The sequence below is a fragment of the Diadema antillarum genome, unplaced genomic scaffold (genome assembly GCF_040938485.1).
Source record: "Diadema antillarum isolate AM-2024a unplaced genomic scaffold, OU_Dant_1.0 seq00001794_RagTag, whole genome shotgun sequence".
In the NCBI taxonomy this organism is placed as follows: domain Eukaryota; kingdom Metazoa; phylum Echinodermata; class Echinoidea; order Diadematoida; family Diadematidae; genus Diadema; species Diadema antillarum.
The window spans coordinates 589,520-607,724 of record NW_027272472.1 but is presented as its reverse complement, the minus strand read 5'-3'; the positions used below and the strand labels follow the sequence as shown (position 1 = coordinate 607,724).

At 38.6% G+C, this 18,205-nt stretch overlaps 1 protein-coding gene across 1 annotated transcript; it reads left to right on the top strand.

Annotated features, from left to right (window-relative positions):
* The first annotated feature begins 505 nt into the window (after positions 1-505).
* Positions 506-9,318, top strand: LOC139712344 (phospholipid scramblase 1-like). Its single transcript, XM_071624176.1, has 9 exons — positions 506-697; positions 2,151-2,289; positions 2,894-2,971; positions 3,945-4,021; positions 6,136-6,266; positions 7,210-7,330; positions 7,905-8,007; positions 8,293-8,351; positions 9,277-9,318. Exons 1-9 carry the CDS (start codon positions 506-508, stop codon positions 9,316-9,318), a joined length of 942 nt encoding a protein of 313 aa, XP_071480277.1.
* The last annotated feature ends 8,887 nt before the right edge of the window (positions 9,319-18,205 follow it).

Here is an 18,205-nt window from a genome sequence, read left to right as displayed (position 1 = left end):
ACAGTATAATTCAGTCTCTTTCGTTGCTCGTAATGGAACGTATATATATATATATATATATATATATATATATATATATATATATATATATATATATTTCAATTCTCATGTTGACATGCGGCTCTGCCAGAACTTTGTGCAGGTCTGCTTTCTATAGAAGGTGTGACGAGCCAAACTTAATATATCGGTCAATTACCTTCTTGACAATTGTAACTGCATATGTCTTTTTTTTTCATTCATTCGTTTTACGTGTCATTACCAAGGCAAGAAATAACGGGTATTGTTCATTGTTGGAATTAAGGTTCGTTAAGGTACGTACCAACACACTAACAAACCTTTGTATTAACGAAACTTTCGGAATAACGAAGCTTATTACATTTTTCGGAATAACGAGCCTCGGGAATAACGAACACCATTACGAGCTCAAACTGAAATAGCTACAATATTCTCCAAGGAACAATGGATGTATGCATAATTAATTCATTGAATAGACCACAAGAGCAGCATGGAATTAGAACAAAGGGAAGGCGAAAGCGAGAAAGCCCCGCTGCCGCCCCCGGTGGATCAGGCACCGATCGCTACACCGCAGCCATGGATCGAAATCCAGCTAGCTGGTACGACAGAGACAGTCCAGATGCCAACCTCGGGCCCAGGAGCTGCTAACATGACGCACAAATACTCCTCCAATGTCCCTCAGGTATGGGAAGGAACTAATTCAGGCTCAGAAAGATAACAAAAGGGCTTTTTACACTTGTAAATTTTTGCTTAGCCCCGGACTATCGGTGGGGCTAAGGGGGGGGGGGGGGGGGGCCTTAGCCCCACCGTTGGTACGGGACTATCCTTAGCCCACTTTCTGTTTACACTCGTTTTTGCCAAAGTGGGCTAGCCCCACCGATAGTACGGTACTATCTGGCCCTGCAAAATAGCAGGGGTTAGCACCGCAATTGCGGTGCCAAGCAAGTGAGTGTAAACAGAACGAAAAAATAATCCTGGGCTAAGCGACGGACACGAAGTCCGACCCTCACTGACCAATCAGAAACGAGGCAATCAAGTGCTGCCGGTGCGTGCGTGTACGTGTACAGTACACAGCGTAATTATGAATATTCATGTGGTTTGGAAAGTCCGGGGCTAAGAAATACGAGTGTAAAAAGGTCAGTTTTCTCCTTAGCCCCGGACAAGAGATAGTACGGGACTAATTGGCCAGTGTAAAAAGCTGAAAAAATTGGTACGGGACTAACGATAGTCCTGGGTCAGAGAAAGTCCGGGGTTAAGAAACACAAGTGTAAAAAGCCCTAAATTGTAATTACGTACTCAGAATCTGTGTACAAAAGCTGTTTCATTTTGAAACTATCCCCTCTCGATAGTGTATATAAGGCACTCAATAGATCGGATGTGATAGATCAATCTTCATCAGTGAAAATAGATCATGGTCACGTGTCATGATAAAACGAAGAAAATACTGCTATCTTTCAACCTCTATCTTTCTACACCTTGCCAACTTAATTGTTATCTGCTCTGTCCCTACCTATAGGCAAAGACTGACCGATCACAAAGTGAGGAGATATTCATCCAGACGGCTTTAAATGATTATAATATCATTATTATTATTATCATTGATATTGTCATCGTTGATATTTTTTGCAGTCAGTGAAAAGAAATGAGCGATCAAGAATGGTACGAGTACGAGATGTGACGACTCGGCTTTTAGGATACAAACAGTCAGTTTGGTGTCAGTATCAATTATAGACCAGAAGGGGACATGGTTTATGAAGGCATATTATTGAGCATTTGGGTGAATGAAAAGGATCATACAATGACAAGACGAATGATTAGAATTCCTAGTGAGCAAAATGACTTTCACTGTGAACGGTCGAATTGTCTTCCTGCTATATAAATCATATAAAACTTTATATGACCTGGCAAGTTAAAAAAAAAAAAATGTCTCTTGCAGACTATTGATTAGTATTCATCTTGTCAACCCTTTGCCCAAGCTCATTCTTGTCTTACCATGCTTACTTTCGTACTTATTTCTCGTCACTATTTACAACCTTTGTGATATAAATAGGGTTATATTGAGTTTGCCGATATCTATCTTACCTATTCTCCCCTCCTTCCTCAATTCTTTCTGCTAAATTTGACAAACTGGACAGACTGTGAGTATGGGGCCACCAGCACCCCCTGTAGAGTGGATGGAGATGCCAGGTGGGGTCACCGGCTGTCCCTCTGGTCTCGAATATCTTGCCCTCGTCGATCAGGTTCTCATACACCAGGTCGTCGAGCTATTTGAAAGTAAGACGTTTCTCGTAAAGGCATTCTGTTTAATTCACAAGTTTATCGCAGCATTTTCATATCTTTCTGAATATTAAACAGATATCATTTGTATTTTAGGATATCTAAATATCAATACAGTCTACACATCAAGTGTTTGCATGGCCCTGCTTCAGTCAAATGACAAGATGTAAAAAAAATACAAAAAATACGCTGAGAAATAGGACATCAAAAGATGTATATCTTGCCATATTTTACCTCTTTTAATGAAATTAGTGGAATCAATCGAATTCAAAAGTTGTAAGAAATACTAATTCAATTTCAAATGATCTCTACAACTGGGAACCAAAAGGCCGTCTTAAGAGATGTTACACTGATACCTTAGAGAAACTATCAGCTCCATTTGCATACAGTTGACAAAGACAATTAACGAAGGTTACTTTTTTCTTTTCTTTTTTTCTCCAAGAGCTGTCGGACTGTACGTAAATCTCGCATGTGGCATGAACAGCGTCGAAATGCGATTTTTGCAGGTTATTAAAAATGCATGTATATCTCATGATTTTCAAACTCAAGTTTTACGGAAATAAAGCAAAATGATGGCCTGCGTCACCTTTTTCCACCACAGTCGTGACACCATTTGAGATGGAGAATAAGTACGTCATCAAAAACTCCATGGGACAACAGATATACTACGCTTTTGAAGGTAAGATGTCACAGTGTATAACTTTCAGGGATATACTATTCTGTGAGGGTATCTCACGCTCAGCTCAAAGTTGACAGATCTTGCAGATAGAAAATATCTTTGTTTTGTTTTTGTTGCAGAAATAGAAAATATAATCTCCATGTCGCTTTAAAGTTAAAATCTTCTAATCTATGTGGAACTTTATAAAAATAACATACATCATCTAACTGGGTAGTACAAGAAATGTACCGGATGTTACTTGTAGCAGTCCTGATGTTGAGGTGAACCTGTGTCTTTCTGAAAAGTTCTCGTTAGGAGGCCTTTTATCTTTAACCTGCTTTGATGTGGTCGCCTGACTCGGATAAAAGTCCGAGGGAGAGATCAACAAATAATGAAAAGTGGTATGTAGGCTGAATTACGCTACTGGAATGAACGATAATGTGCAACATTTTGTTGACTCAATCTGGAAAAGCTACCGATGGAGAATTAAAGGAGAAATAAGAAAAGATGATACAAAAAAGAGAGAAAAATACATGATGGAGGATATTGATGAAACGAGTGATAGATGGAAAAAAAAAGAACCCTCACACGTCATAGCGTTTGTCATCACTTGTTGCATTGTACGTAATCGGTATTACTGGGCGTGATCAAGCTATGAGCAATGATATGTAAATACATTCACGTCTCGACACAGCTTATGTTAACAGATAACCCTTACACACAGAGATCTTATTATATAAGAAAGAAGTCTTTCTCACCTTGAGGTGACGTAATCACACAACAAACTCTCGAAGTTTGCTGAATACACATTAATAGCAGTAAAACCTATCCCTATATGCCTGCATATACAAATATGATGTAATATACGTTGTAAATGTGATCGTAAATTGCTATAATAATACATGTATGACAGTATGAGTCTGTTAGGGGGAAGAGTTGTCCCAAGTCAGTGTGTTTTGTATTTTCCACCATTGAATCCTCTCTTTCACTGTAGAGTCTGAGCCGTGTCATAGGAATTGCTGTGGAAAAGAACGTGGATTCACGCTCAAATTTGTCGACTTCGCCCAACAGGTATGAAAAGTTCTCTTAAACCAGTAATTTCAGCAGACAAGCAAGCGCAGCACTCAAATACAGCACTTGACTCTCACGCCATGCACACATGAACACAGATACCTAAGTGGTTACTATACTCTCTATACCCCAAAATCACGCCCTAGTGTTCGTTATTTTGTCAAATTTCAATGCAATAGCCATCATCAACCGACAATGCTGAGACTGTAGACTGATATCTATCAAGGACTCGTCATGTTAGGATTTTCAGGTTTCGTGTCCTCGGTCGACAAACACGTCACGTCACTGGATCTGCAACAGAAACATTAAAGTGGCGAAGGGGTCAAATTGTACGAATAAAATTTCAATCAACTCTGCACTTTGCAAAAAATGATTAAAAATCTTACTCTATTGTCAAATATAAGTATTATACAGATAGGGAACGACAGTAAATATTGGGCAAAACACACTTATTTACTCCTAATGTTCTAATTATGTGGAAGCTGCAATACCTCAGACAACTCAGAGTTATCAAAACGAATATCATTTGTGCCTCACTTCTTTTGAGCACCAGGTCACGAGTAATGCAGTAATATTCAAAGATGTGAAAATTGCGTAATCTTGAATTTACTCTACTAGGATATAATATGATAACAATGAAAATGAGAATGATGATGACAATGTTGAAAATCATGGTGATGCATACTATCACTTTTTAGAAATAGAGTCGAACATCATTCTATCGCATTACATCTGTTTTATATGGTCATCTTTCTGTAATGTTCATCATTTTCATTGTCAGTGTTCATAAACTTGGTATCTCCAGTATAAGCACGTTTATCAAAAGATAGGTAATGATATGACTTAGAGTGAAAGAGCCCGCAAAACTGCACATCAGTTTTGTTATTGCGAAACATATGCACAAAAAGTAAATTAACATTCCTTACATCTTTATATCTATCGAAACCATTTCATAAAGGTTTATTTACAATCTGATTCATTCATCCAGGTATTCTTTTTTAAGTCTTTATTTCCAACTCTATTATCATCGTTGTCCTCATCTGCAAAACTGCTTGCGTCATTGTACATTTTATCATCACCAACACCATTTTTAATCATCGGCATTGTCATCCTATAGTAAAAAAAAATACATGTAACATCATCGGGTTTTCTTTATTATCATCATCATTATCACTATGGTTTCGAGCTCCGTCATCATCATGGTTAACATAATCAACATTCTCAACGCTATGACCATCACCATCATCACCACACCATCACCACCATCATCCCCACCACCATCATCATTATCATCACCACCACCATCATCATCACCATCATTGTCATCATCATCATCATCATCATAACCATCATCATCACCACCATCACCACCATCACCACAACCATCACCATCATTATCATCACTACCACCATCACCACCATCACCACCATCACCATCACCATCACCATCACCATCACCATCACCATCACCATCACCATCACCATCACCATCACCATCACCATCACCATCACCATCACCACCACCATCACCACCACCACCATCACCATCACCATCACTATCACCACCACCATCACCACCACCATGACCATGACCATGACCATGACCATGACCGTTGCCACCACCACCATCTCCATCACCATCACCATCGCCATCATCACCACCATCGTCACACCACGATCACCACCATCACCACCACCATCATCATCATCACCACCACCATCATCATGATCACCATCATTGTCATCATCATCACCATCATCATCATCATCATAACCATCATCATCACCACCATCACCACAACCATCACCATCATCATCATTACCACCACCACCACCACCATCAGCACCATCACCACCACCATCACCATCATCAACATCATTACCTCCACCACCACCATCAGCAACATCATCACCACCACCACCATCACCACCACCACCACCATCATCATCATCACGCCATCATCATCATAGCCATCATCCTCGTCATCACCATTCAACATCATTAAAGCTATCACTGCAGCCGTCATCATTAATCATTAATCGTTGCCATATAGCGACTATTGTTATCGTCATTACTGTAAACTTACTATGTTCTCTACTTTTGTGGCAACCAGGAGGTGATGCGGTTAGTTCGTCCTTTTAAGTGTTGTGCCGGTTGGCCATGCTGCGCCTGTATCAATTACTGCGCCTATACCATCGATGTGGAATCACCCCCAGGAACAGTGATCGGCTCAGTCAGACAGACGTAAGATCCTAAGTTTGATATTTCGACTTAGACCCACGCTCATTGGTCTACTACGGAGTATATATAGCAGCCTTACCACAAAACGAGAAATACTGTCAACCTGGACACAATTGTGGCTCACCAGCTCACCAGCTCACCAGCAGCTGGCCCCGTTTCATAAAAAGTTGATATGATAACAAGTCTTGCTGGAATGTCAATTGTCATGGTAACGACATGAATGCAGCTTCCTGATTGGCTGTTGCTATAGGAAGTTGTCATTCCAGCAAGAGTTGACATCCTAACATCTTTTATGAAACGGGGCCTGCCGATTCAAGTAACTGATTGTGAGCGCTCATAGTCTGGCGTCTGTTGTAGGAAGTGCGTATTGCATAAACGTTTGTCACATAATATTTTCATTATTCATTTGTTTTGTTTGCTTTTATTGACATTCATTTCCTTTAAAAATGCGACTGGAATTTGACAAAGCTTGGCAGAAACCACAAGTGGAAGAGGAGATTGTAGTTTGTATAAGTGGTGGTAGTGTCCCTATACGGGGTGCTGCCCAATAGACTCCCAATTAGAAAATTTTCGTTTGTTTTTTTTCTTTAATCTTCTTCTGGAAAACAAGGGATTAGATTTTGACTTATCTTGCCAGGAATCACCGATTCAGGAAGGGAATATAAAATAGTTTGTTCAGATGACGTTGATAATCCACAGGGCCCTTCAGGTTGTTTCCCAATACCCTAAATTATAAGGTTGTTGCCCAAGGCGTCTGCAGTAATCCCCAAATCTCAAGATTTTTTTTTTTTTTTTTAATAGTTTGCCTCAGTTAAAGTGTGATGACGGCAAAGTGCTCAGGTGAGCGCTAAATCTATGAGTCGTGTTGTTCTCCAATTTTAAAAGTAATAAGAAGCTCGTCGCATCATCGCATCTCATGCTTTATTTCAATCCGACCCGGATGTAGTATCAGCGCGTGGAAAGATCATCTGGACATCCTCGATCACCAGGGTAACACAGTTCTCAAAGTCCGCGGACCCTGCTGCCCGTGTCAGACCATATGTTGCACCGACGACGTGAACTTTGAGGTATTGGGATCTGTCACCTCTCTCTCTCCCCCCCCCTTTTTTTTTCTCTAGCTACATTTCTCTCTCTCTCTCTCTCTTAGGTTGCCTTAATTACACGTCAGTACACGCAGAAACACAAAGAAAGTTAATTGAATTCCTAATCATTCAAAAGGATATTACACAGATGTGACGATGAGTATTTCCTGATTATGGCTGTCGTGAACCTAGATGTATTTGTGATGGGTTGATAGACATACAATGTTGCTCTCAAATGATTGTGTTAACTGGAAAGCATTTGAGAAGGTGAAGAAACGATGAAAATGATTGACATCAAACGAGATGTGATGTCACGCGACGACATACTCAGGCCTGATCCTTCACCATTGTGACGTACTCATAATAGCTCTGTCCTGGGATGAACGGGCGTTTGAATGACGACAGAATTGGTCTGATTGCGCCGGATTTGAGCTGAACAATTACGTAAATAACAGTGCTTTCATCTAAAGTTAAGTGTCTTTTTTAGGCAAATTCCTTTCTTTAAACAAACTAATCTGATCTCTTAATCAACCTTGATGCTACATCCGCTTTTCTGAAGGTGAAAACGACTGACTTGAAGAATAATATCGGTGCGATCAGCAAGCAGTGGGGAGGCTGGGTCCGAGAGATGTATACCAAGGCAGATAACTTCAGCATGACCTGTGAGTATAATACCCAACTTCACTTTAACCATTTCTATAGTCCAAAGAGATATCAGCTTCTCTATTTTTGCTTCATGAGACGGAATTAATGAAGGAGGCAACAGGGGATCACATGGCTGTCTAGTAAAGGTTCACTCGTTTGTGGATTTGAGCGAAACAATTTAAGCTGAAGAGCATTGCTTTGTGGTAACGGTTGATCATACCACAGTTCTGGCTACGGACGAGATGATTTGATGAAATTTTGCTAAAAACGCATAAAATCTTTTGTTTCACTCTCCTTTGCAGTCCCAACAGATTTGGATGTGAGGACAAAGGCGACATTGATGGCCGCCATGTTTTTAATCGTGAGTATCATGGTACTTCTGTACGAGCTTTATTTGTCTGTACACTGCCTCTAATGAAAGCTAAGCTACTGAACATCGACAAGTTCTTTTCTCGTAATGCTTTCATTTAGCAAAGTGTAAAAAATGGGAACCCTAGTAATCATGGGAAAGAAATAATGGACTGAGTCCTCTGGCGTTTGGTAGAACAGGTGATATGTAAATACTGAAGGGACTATCCTGACTATAGATAAGACCTTTCCATCATACATTCTACTTACATACACACACTCACACAGACACATTTTCACATACTTGCCATGGAATGGTTTGAATGGTTTGTCTGCTTTATATAAGACAGTAACTGTGTAAATAAGTGCATATGACGACGTTGGTTAAACAATTCCTTATTCCGAAGATTCTTAATTACGAAAGTTCGTAATTCCGACAATGAAATAAGATTCGTTATTCCCAGGGTTTATTGATCTGAAAACAAAATAAGGTCTTAATTCCGAAGGCTCGTTAATAGGCATTTTTTTTTTCACTTTGTGATTAACGAACCTTATTCCATTGTCGCACTATCCAATCTTCGGAATTACGAACCTTACTTCATTTCCCGAGTAACGAACATTCGAAATAAGGAACATCACCCGACGACAATATCTTACTTTGTTTGTTTGTGAACTTCTGATGAAACTGAAGTAGAAAGGGGAATATGAAGAATAAACACGGTTTTTAGATCTTTCCAAAAGCAAGATAGGTTTTACCGATTAATTTCCTTTCAGGTAGCTCGATTTAAGTGAGTAATTGGATCCGCCTCCGCTCCTCCACCCAAATGTCACAAGCAGTTCTCATTTCCATTGCGCAGTCTCTTAAACTGTATAATTACTAAGATGTGTTTGTTTAGTTGTATGTCTTTATTTTATTATTCTCTTTTTTTTTAAATCAGGAATTTGCGTACTACGAGAGGAAGAAGAACCGCAAAAGCTAAAGCCGGATCCTAGCATGGAGGAAAATTCTACACTTCGCAATTTCTTATGACTCCGTAGAGGATGTTTCCTCACCATCAGCAAGAAACTTTCCGTTTCTTCTGTTTTTCGCACTTGGACTTTACAGTTGGAAAGTGAGCATCTGTCGAACACGGTCTCAACTAAGATATCGCCTGATTTCAGTATTGAGAGCTGTAAATAACAAACATTTCTTTGTACAATCAGATATAACTTGACTGTTGAATTCATCGGGAATAATCAGTTTCAGGTTTACTGAGTTAAATTTCTTACCATCACGTGACTATGGCAGATAGTGGCCTGAACATGCTGAACATGCCAAGGAGACGAAGTCACGTGTCAAGCTACTGTTTGACGTATAAGGTGTCCGACAATGGATGGGCGGATGTCGGCTCGTTATTATTCAAGCAACTTCCTAAAGATATCGAACAAAAAGCAGACAAAGCAAATACCAAAACAAACATGACATTGTCCAAGCTAGTTGTGTCAATGGCGATTATAATCGGCCCTTTTTTTGCATGATAACTCTCACAGTGTATTCTATATCAATTATATGATAATGATTATGTATGTAATCTTGATAACAGCAAACCATGTTATCAGTCAGTGTAAATGTAGACAACATCATCATGATTGATCTTATTTGCATCACAAAATGGTCCGTTGTATCAATTTCCTGCAAGTTGTTTGATCACAAAGATATTTTTGTTACCTCTAGTAACGTAGGTAGAATAGCTTTTGTGAATGTCTAGCGCACCCTGTCACATATATTTGCATGTATGTTATCAATATTATGTCTCTCTCTCTCTCTCTCCTCTCTCTTACTCAATTGCATTCTTTAAGAGGATCTTACGTAACTTAATACAGTCTAACAATTCACGCATTGCAATGGTTAGATGTTGAAATTAGGCCTACAAAATACCATCAAACTACACAACGTATTCTTCATTTTGAATTATTGTTGATATTACATTAGATGTTATTTACATGTTTATTTCAATTTGCCAACATACGAACGTATATACACTGTAATCATATTTCGTTTTATTATACTGTTTCTGCATGGTACAAATAATCAACTATGTTCACTTTCAGAAATATACACATGGTTCATAATAATTCATGGTTGATTTTACACATGAAAGGTAAGCAAATCATTGTGACAGAGAACGGAGACATAATAAAAGATAAAAAACCAAGGTACCATACAGGAGGATCCCCAGTAAGCCGGGTTAATGCTGTGGCCTCATTGGATGCACAAAGAAATAAATAAACAGTTTAAACAGCTATCGACTTACATAACTACAACAAAAAACAAATTATTTCACACAACAAAACATACACGGTCATGTACGCAGGTGATGCTAAGAAAGAAAAAACAAAGAAGAAAGGGATAGCGATAACGAAAGATGGTGAGAAAGAACAGGAGAGAATGAAAAAGAAAGACTCCTAGTTCAATGTTCAACAATACACTGTACAAACACAACACTATTTAAGGTGCATTAACCCTGTTGCCAGGTAACGGCTGGGTGAAGCAACGTACGTACCAGTTACTTACATCTGTACATGAAAATAGAGAAAACATTCCATGGCATGCCTAAATATGACAGAAGGCATAGTATAACATAGAATGGAGGTGCTTCAAGTAACAAAATAATTCATGTTCTTGATACGTAAACTAAGTCACTGATATTTGACAACAAGCATATGTTTAACGAATCTTTTCAAAGAACGAATTATATATATATATATATATATATATATATATATATATATATATATATATATATATATCGTTGCTGGGGTGACAAGACCTTGTATCTGCAATTTTGGTGAAAATGAATTTTTTGGAGTAATGGTCAGATAATCACTTAAGTGATGTCCTGTCCAAATCCTAGATGTCTTACCCCAAAAATGAAGCCACCACAGCATGTCAAAGGAATGTCTATCCCATTGGATACAGTACTTCGGCTGCCATTTTTCTTGCTCTCCTGAACATTTGACATTTTGTAGATACGAGGTCTTGTCGCCCCAGCAACTATATATGTATATATATATATATATATATATATATATATATATATATATATATATATATATGTCTCACATATATACAATTACATAATATACATATGAATGTATTGATGTATAATATGACTTTGTATTGTTATATTCTTACACTGAGGTACTGTATGTAATGTTCAAATAAAATGTTTTCTGTCCCTGATGATGAAGTCAGAATTTTTATAATTATTTTGCATAACATACCATGATACTAAAAGAAAGGGTTGTTCTTGCTCCCTTTGACTATATGCGTATTTCTGTGTATTAAAAGAAGAGACAATCTCTCTCTCTCTCTCTCTCTCTCTCTCTCACTCACTCGCCTTTTGTTTATGAGGATTATGAAGCTGTAGTTGTATTTCAGGGTTGGCATTATGATCGGTTCTTTTCAAAGAGACAGTCGAAGTCACTATAGGTATCATATGATATATATGAATTCACATATACATGTATATACATGTATATATATATATATATATATATATATATATATATATATATATATATATGTATGTATATATTCATATATTTAAAACTATTCTTCAGGCGCACGTGAACTATCATTCGCATCTTTTATTCATGCAATGGCATACACTATGTATACACCGCATCTCATCGTCTTAAAATTGGTTTATGATAAAGTTCTTTTCGTGAAACATCAGTGACGTATCGAAGTACCGTGAAAATCATTCATATATATGTCATTCTAATTTGAATTCCTTCAAGTAAAATGTCATTCAGTAGTGTTTTTGTTTCATTATTTCTATTAATATTCTTATCAGTTTTTAGAGCACTTTTTATATGTCGTTTTTTGTGTTTTTGGATGAAATCCTACTTGAAATATCCTGCACCACTTAAACCATTGCGTGATTTACATCAGTAACTAAAAAAGATAGAAGTCCGTAATAACAATTCCGCAGTGCAAACAATGTGTCCGTTTCAGATTTCATAATCCGATTTGTTGATGGGCAATCGTTGCCTCCCGTTTTGAGTGTTGTACGGGTTCTCTTATCTGATTTTGTCTTGCAGCCAATCCAGATCACACTCGACCCGGCTCACGACAAAACAGTGGCACTTTTCGGGCCTTTGCAAACTTTCGTGGTACAGCCTGAATTTAACTAAACACTCTTTCGAGCATTAGGAGTTCAGGTGTAAATACATGCCAGGGTGGTACTTGGGAGCACATTTTCTTTTTCTTACAAACGGTCGTCTACATTGACTTGATGCACCTCTTGCTAGTTCAGTCGCAGAACTTTGAGCCAATCACGTCCCAGCAGGTTTGGTCCCGCCCATTTGCTACCATTCAGCATCACGCCCAACATTATATCACCATGCTGTTCCTATAATATTATATATTATGGCGGTGGCAATTAATGCAGAGAGCCTTGTCGAAGTTAAGTGTGACTTCAGCCATTGATAATTTCTAAATTCGGTCGTTGCCATCGCGACACACCAATAGATCACGCAACATTTTCCTCAGCTTTGCTCCGATATTGATAAGTTTCACCCGAGTGATGAACTCTGCAAAATAGGTCGGAAACAGACTCATCAGATAGCAAAGACGATAGTTTGATTAAGCATGACCAAGGGTTTTATAAAGCCATGTGATTCATGATTGTTGCAACAGTATCCGAATACCTCTAAGGCCTTCTGCAGAACATGTAAGCTGGCCACAAGCCGACAAGTCCTCTAAAAACATGACAGACGATAAGTAAAAATGTCCGCTTCTTCCCCGCAGCCTAGATATCGATGGCTATATAGGAACGTACTTTCATGCTCCCAAATTGTGGCAGCTATACCTATTATCGTGATTACTAAATGGCTCGATGAAATTGTAACGCTATTGCTCATCATCACCAAGTAATGATAGTAATGATATCACGAACAACAAAGGCACACATACACGGGGATCATGTTTTCCATTACAATACAGAAAGTAACAATATTAACATCCAATGAGACTAATTTTGGCTTACGTTGATGGTATCATGGACCTACTACACATAATGGACCATGAACGGAGGTCTTTCTTTGATCCAATGTTCACCACCGCCACCTGATTTTGTGCATCTTAATGAGTACACTCAGACGTTTGGACAATGACGATTGTGTTATCTTGCATCATCACTGACAAAAGAACCCGGTTTCCCTCATTTCAGTCATATTTGCCTGAGGTGCCTTTTCATACTCAACTGCCTTTGAATAAACACCAATGATGGGGAGCACCAAACCTGAAACAAGGACAAATTTTGCGTCACAAAATTGGTAATTACTGAAGCGGCCACTTGCGGCCATGCATGTAACATCCCTGAATGGCAAGACAAGCATGTCGTCTACTGTCACTGCCCATGTTTACTCTGAAACAATGTGCGACAAATGGGGAAAAATAGATTACAAATCACAGTCAATCTGCTTGATTAGTTGCTTTTTCTTGTAAAGTACTTGCATTTCGCAAATGAAATTGCTTTAGCGATGATTTCGCAATATACACGGATATACACTACAACTGCACATGCATTTTTCTTGATTTAAGAGAGTTATTAGCTTCTGCGCATGTAGTTTTTAGATTTCTCAAAGCGCCGTCTTGTTTTTATCCAGGCTGGCTGTCGGTGGACAACACTGGATTAAAGCAGGAAAGCATGTTCAAAATGTTTTTGTGACGCTTTTGACAGAAACAGGTGCATGAATTAATTAACGAGTGATGAATGTCCATGTGTTGTATAGGTCCATGATGGTATTGACCCTTGTATTCTTTTTTTCCTTTGATCCATTTTCCCTTCGAAAGCTATATCTCGTGTGTGTGTGTGTGTGTGTGTGTATGTGTGTTTGTTTGTTTGTGTATATATGTGTGTGTGTGTGTGTGTGTTTGTGCTTGCGTGCACTTTTTCTTTTTTTTTCTTTGTCTTTTGTTGGGGGGGGGGGGCAATTTTCTTTAATTTTGTTCGTTCAGTAATTAGTTATAGTTCATGAAGGGATTGTGCTACAAACCCTGCATGCTTTTCAGCAGTCCCCTCCATTTCTTGCAACCTTGTTTTGGTACAGTTGCATACTTGTCACAATATGTAATTGTATGTCCGTTTACAATACTTTTTTATGTTAATTTTGCCCTGACTTTGTATGACCACGCATGTAAATGTTACGCTGTAATTGCATTTTACAGGAAATGAAATTAATGAAATGAATAAAATGAATGAATGGATGGATGGATGGATGGACGAAAAAGGTGCATTCCAATTTCTTCTGTCATTATTAGTGCTCTAGCATTGTTTAAAACTTTGGATGACAAATTATGCCATTGACATGATCTTGATTTGGAAGGAATTCATAGGGCGTATTCAAGCAATCTGAAACAAAACCCTTAATTAAAAAAATATAAGATATACGGGACGTATTTAGAATTTCATTAGTCGGCAATCTGTATGTGGCCAAATGAATGTCTTGATATGATGATGTTGAGGGTATCATTAATCAAGTTAACACAAGTCAACATGCATTTGCTTTGCATTTAAGTTAAGGTCCTTAAACAATGAAGAAAAGTTAAATCAATCATGTACTTTGATTCTTGGTTTAAATGATGTTGCAGTTGGGATTAGTCCTGATTTCTAATCGCACGTTATTTCACAGTTTTGATGCTCCATTTTTGATGCTCCATTCTTTGGAGAATTGGAATCAAGTGTAGCCCTCTCCGAAGAAGATTGATCCTTGCGAATTTGTGCCTATTTTTGAAGTCTAAAAGAGCTACACTCATCAATTGCATTTGAGCTTCGGGAATTCACGTTTCCTTTTGTTGTTGTTTTTGTTGTTGTTGTTCAAACGGATCCTCTCCCCCCCCCCCCCCCCCCCCCCATAATCCACCATATACTTATCTCAGTAGGGCCTATATGTGCACTGGATGGCACGATTTGAAAAAAGCCAAATCAAATCTCCTTACCGTGGAAGGGGCGCACACACCCTCCTACACCCTTTCCACTTATGGATTGTAATTTCGTATACACCCTCCTACACCCTTCCCCAAGGGTCGTACCCTCCTATACCCTTCGCGAAAGGTCGTGGCCTCCTTTTCCCGGCTCCCATAGAAACCTGTGTTAAATGCAGCATATTCCATAAATCATAAAAAATCAATCGAATCATAGAATTTTTTTGAATTGAAGCAGATGAAGGGAAATGTTCTCTGCTTTCAAGCAAACAACATATTTTGGGATGTTTTCCAGCTCTAAAAAAGTTAAGAGCCTCCATACTAGACTAGTCATCCAGTCACTCTCAAAAATGATAAAAATAGCAAATTACATGAACAAAAATTCATTAAAATACAAGAACCCTGATTCATTCAACTTCTTCATAGCCTGCAGAAGCTCCTGTCCTCAAGCAATGTCAAACATTACCAAAGGTGGCAATTTTCCACTTGACTGGTTTTTAATTATTTTTTTGGTAAAAAATAACACTACCTCATCCCTGTAGGCAATGCGCGAGTTGAATTAGGATCGTGAGACCTCGTACATACCCTCCTACACCCTTGTCATACTTCGCTCCCTCAGCGGTGCAGACGCATAATCTCACGCCTGACGAGCTACTTTGTGGCCTGAGTAACTCTGCCCTGGTTACGGGCCTTCAATGACACAGATTTGAACAATAACTCGACAAAAGGCCCAACGCCAAAGCACTGCAAGTCTCACTAATCTTTAGTTGCTAGGCCCTATTCCTCGCGATAGAACACTGAACGTCAGCCTGTGAGAGTTGGGTGTGTGCTGCACTCTTCAACTGAAGACTGCATTAGAAAGGGTAAGAAATTTTCCGGCTAAAAACACTCATGTTGATGACGATATTGAAACATCATTCTTGTGTTGTGTTTTGATCATGATGATTGCTACTTAGCCACTTACAGTATGTGCCAAGGTCACATAATGGGGTGATTTTGTTCAACGCCATGGGGATTGCTGTGCCAAATTATGGAATAAGTGTATCCTTCTTTATATTTATGAATAAGATAGATAAATTGCATTGAACTGTAACATTGCCAATCATTTTTTCTGTTATATAATTCCTATTTTTGTAATGTTAAATGATTTTGTATGTTTTGCCTTTGTGTGTGTGTGTGTGTTTGTTTGTTTGTTTATTTTTCTTTCGTTTCCTATACTATGTGTTGTGTAAATGTTGTATTATGTAAATAGTTTTTAAACTACACGGACTCATAGGAGAACAACCATTGGCTGAAGTGAGTGATACGTGGTGAAATAAAATAAAGTCAAACTCATACTCAAACTCAAACCTCGTTACATACTAGAGTGCAACTCATACTGGAAAATCACACATATCTTTTTTATCAAGTCCTTGTTTGCCAATGAGTCAATATATGTGTAAAAATTTCTCACACAAATCTAGGGACAGGTAATTAACGTGGAATGCAGAGGGTTAAAGAGTCGTGTCTATCACTCACAGTAACCCACTTCAGTGGCGGATCAAGGGGGGGGGGGGGAGGGGGAACTCCCCGGGCGAGCGTCCCCCCTTTATTTATTTATTTTTTTTTGGTTTTGATTTTTTTTTGTAAAGGCGCCCCTTCTTTACGGAATTTCTGGATCCGCACCTGCACTCCAAAGTGAGGAAGTATCTATATTAATAGAAACACATTATTATCACTATTTTCTGGTTGGCGTGATTCAGCTTCATTTGTATATAGTACTACATCTACTACTTTTATGTATGCGATCGAATCACAGAGCTTAAGATAAAAAATCAGTGGAATCGATTGAAAAATTCTCTCATAACATTTTCCCAGCATGCTTGGCAAACACAGCATGTAGGCCTTCCACATCTAAATAAGAAAGTTCAGTAGTAAATACGGCAGATTCTAGAGCTAATTATAACCCCATTTGCATGCCAATCATCAAACCATTATCTATATTCTGCTGAGGGCAGTGCACTATCCTGTGTTCTTGATGTGTGATACGCAAAGAGCATGCACATCTCTCAAAAGTGGAATTTTCTCTTTTGTGTTTTTCTTCCTGCATACTCCCAAACAATAGTTCAAAGGTCATAGAATGCACCGAACAGTGCATGTAAAAAGTCAAAGTCCCCTGTAACCTTTGTTCGCGGTGTTTTCTCGATCAAATTCCAAATAATGGTGACGTTAGCGAGCTTTCGCACCGTTACAATAAGGAACCCTCCGCTATTTGATGCACGTTTGGAAGTACGCGCCTTCTTCAAAACTAATGCCGCGTGAAAACTTCACACTGTCTGTAACCAGCCGTAACCAGATGGATAGCGAGGATGAAATACATGATTTCACAATAGTTTAACAATAATGGACTTGTGAAAATGTAAAGCTGATTTCAAACATGATTATCTCCCTGTACGCCCCATATTGAAGGACCGCGTAACTTGAAGGGCAAGGAGAATATCATTAAACTTATACATTGTCAGTAGTCCAGGAATTACTTATGCGTACTTTTCATGACGAATGAATAGATATTTTTTAATCTCTCTATATTGCGCTGCCGTGATCTAACGAACTTGTGCAGCTCTTCTGTCCAGCAGTCCATACATCAGTGATGGCACTTGGATTCAAAGAAAGTTGTCATAATTCATGATTTTGATGATTTTGATGATTGTATACTACGAATTTCTCAAATTTCTCTGTGTTGCGTTCTTCACACAGCTGTTGTCGCCACCAATATCCGTACCCCACACAGCAAAAGCCATCAATACGTGTTTACAAAAACTCTTTTTTGACCACTTTACCGTGAAGGTGGGCCAAAAACTGAAAGGGGCGAGATATGTCGGAAATGTAGCATGCCATACAGGACACCTCTGGAC

What these genes read in the sequence shown, in the direction of transcription:
- LOC139712344 (XM_071624176.1), top strand. Translation starts at nt 506, where the DNA reads ATGGAATTAGAACAAAGGGAAGGCGAAAGCGAGAAAGCCCCGCTGCCG. An exon ending in ACTCCTCCAATGTCCCTCAG is followed by an intron (nt 698 to 2,150) that starts GTATGGGAAGGA and finishes CAAACTGGACAG; the next exon opens with ACTGTGAGTATGGGGCCACC. An exon ending in GGTCGTCGAGCTATTTGAAA is followed by an intron (nt 2,290 to 2,893) that starts GTAAGACGTTTC and finishes TTTCCACCACAG; the next exon opens with TCGTGACACCATTTGAGATG.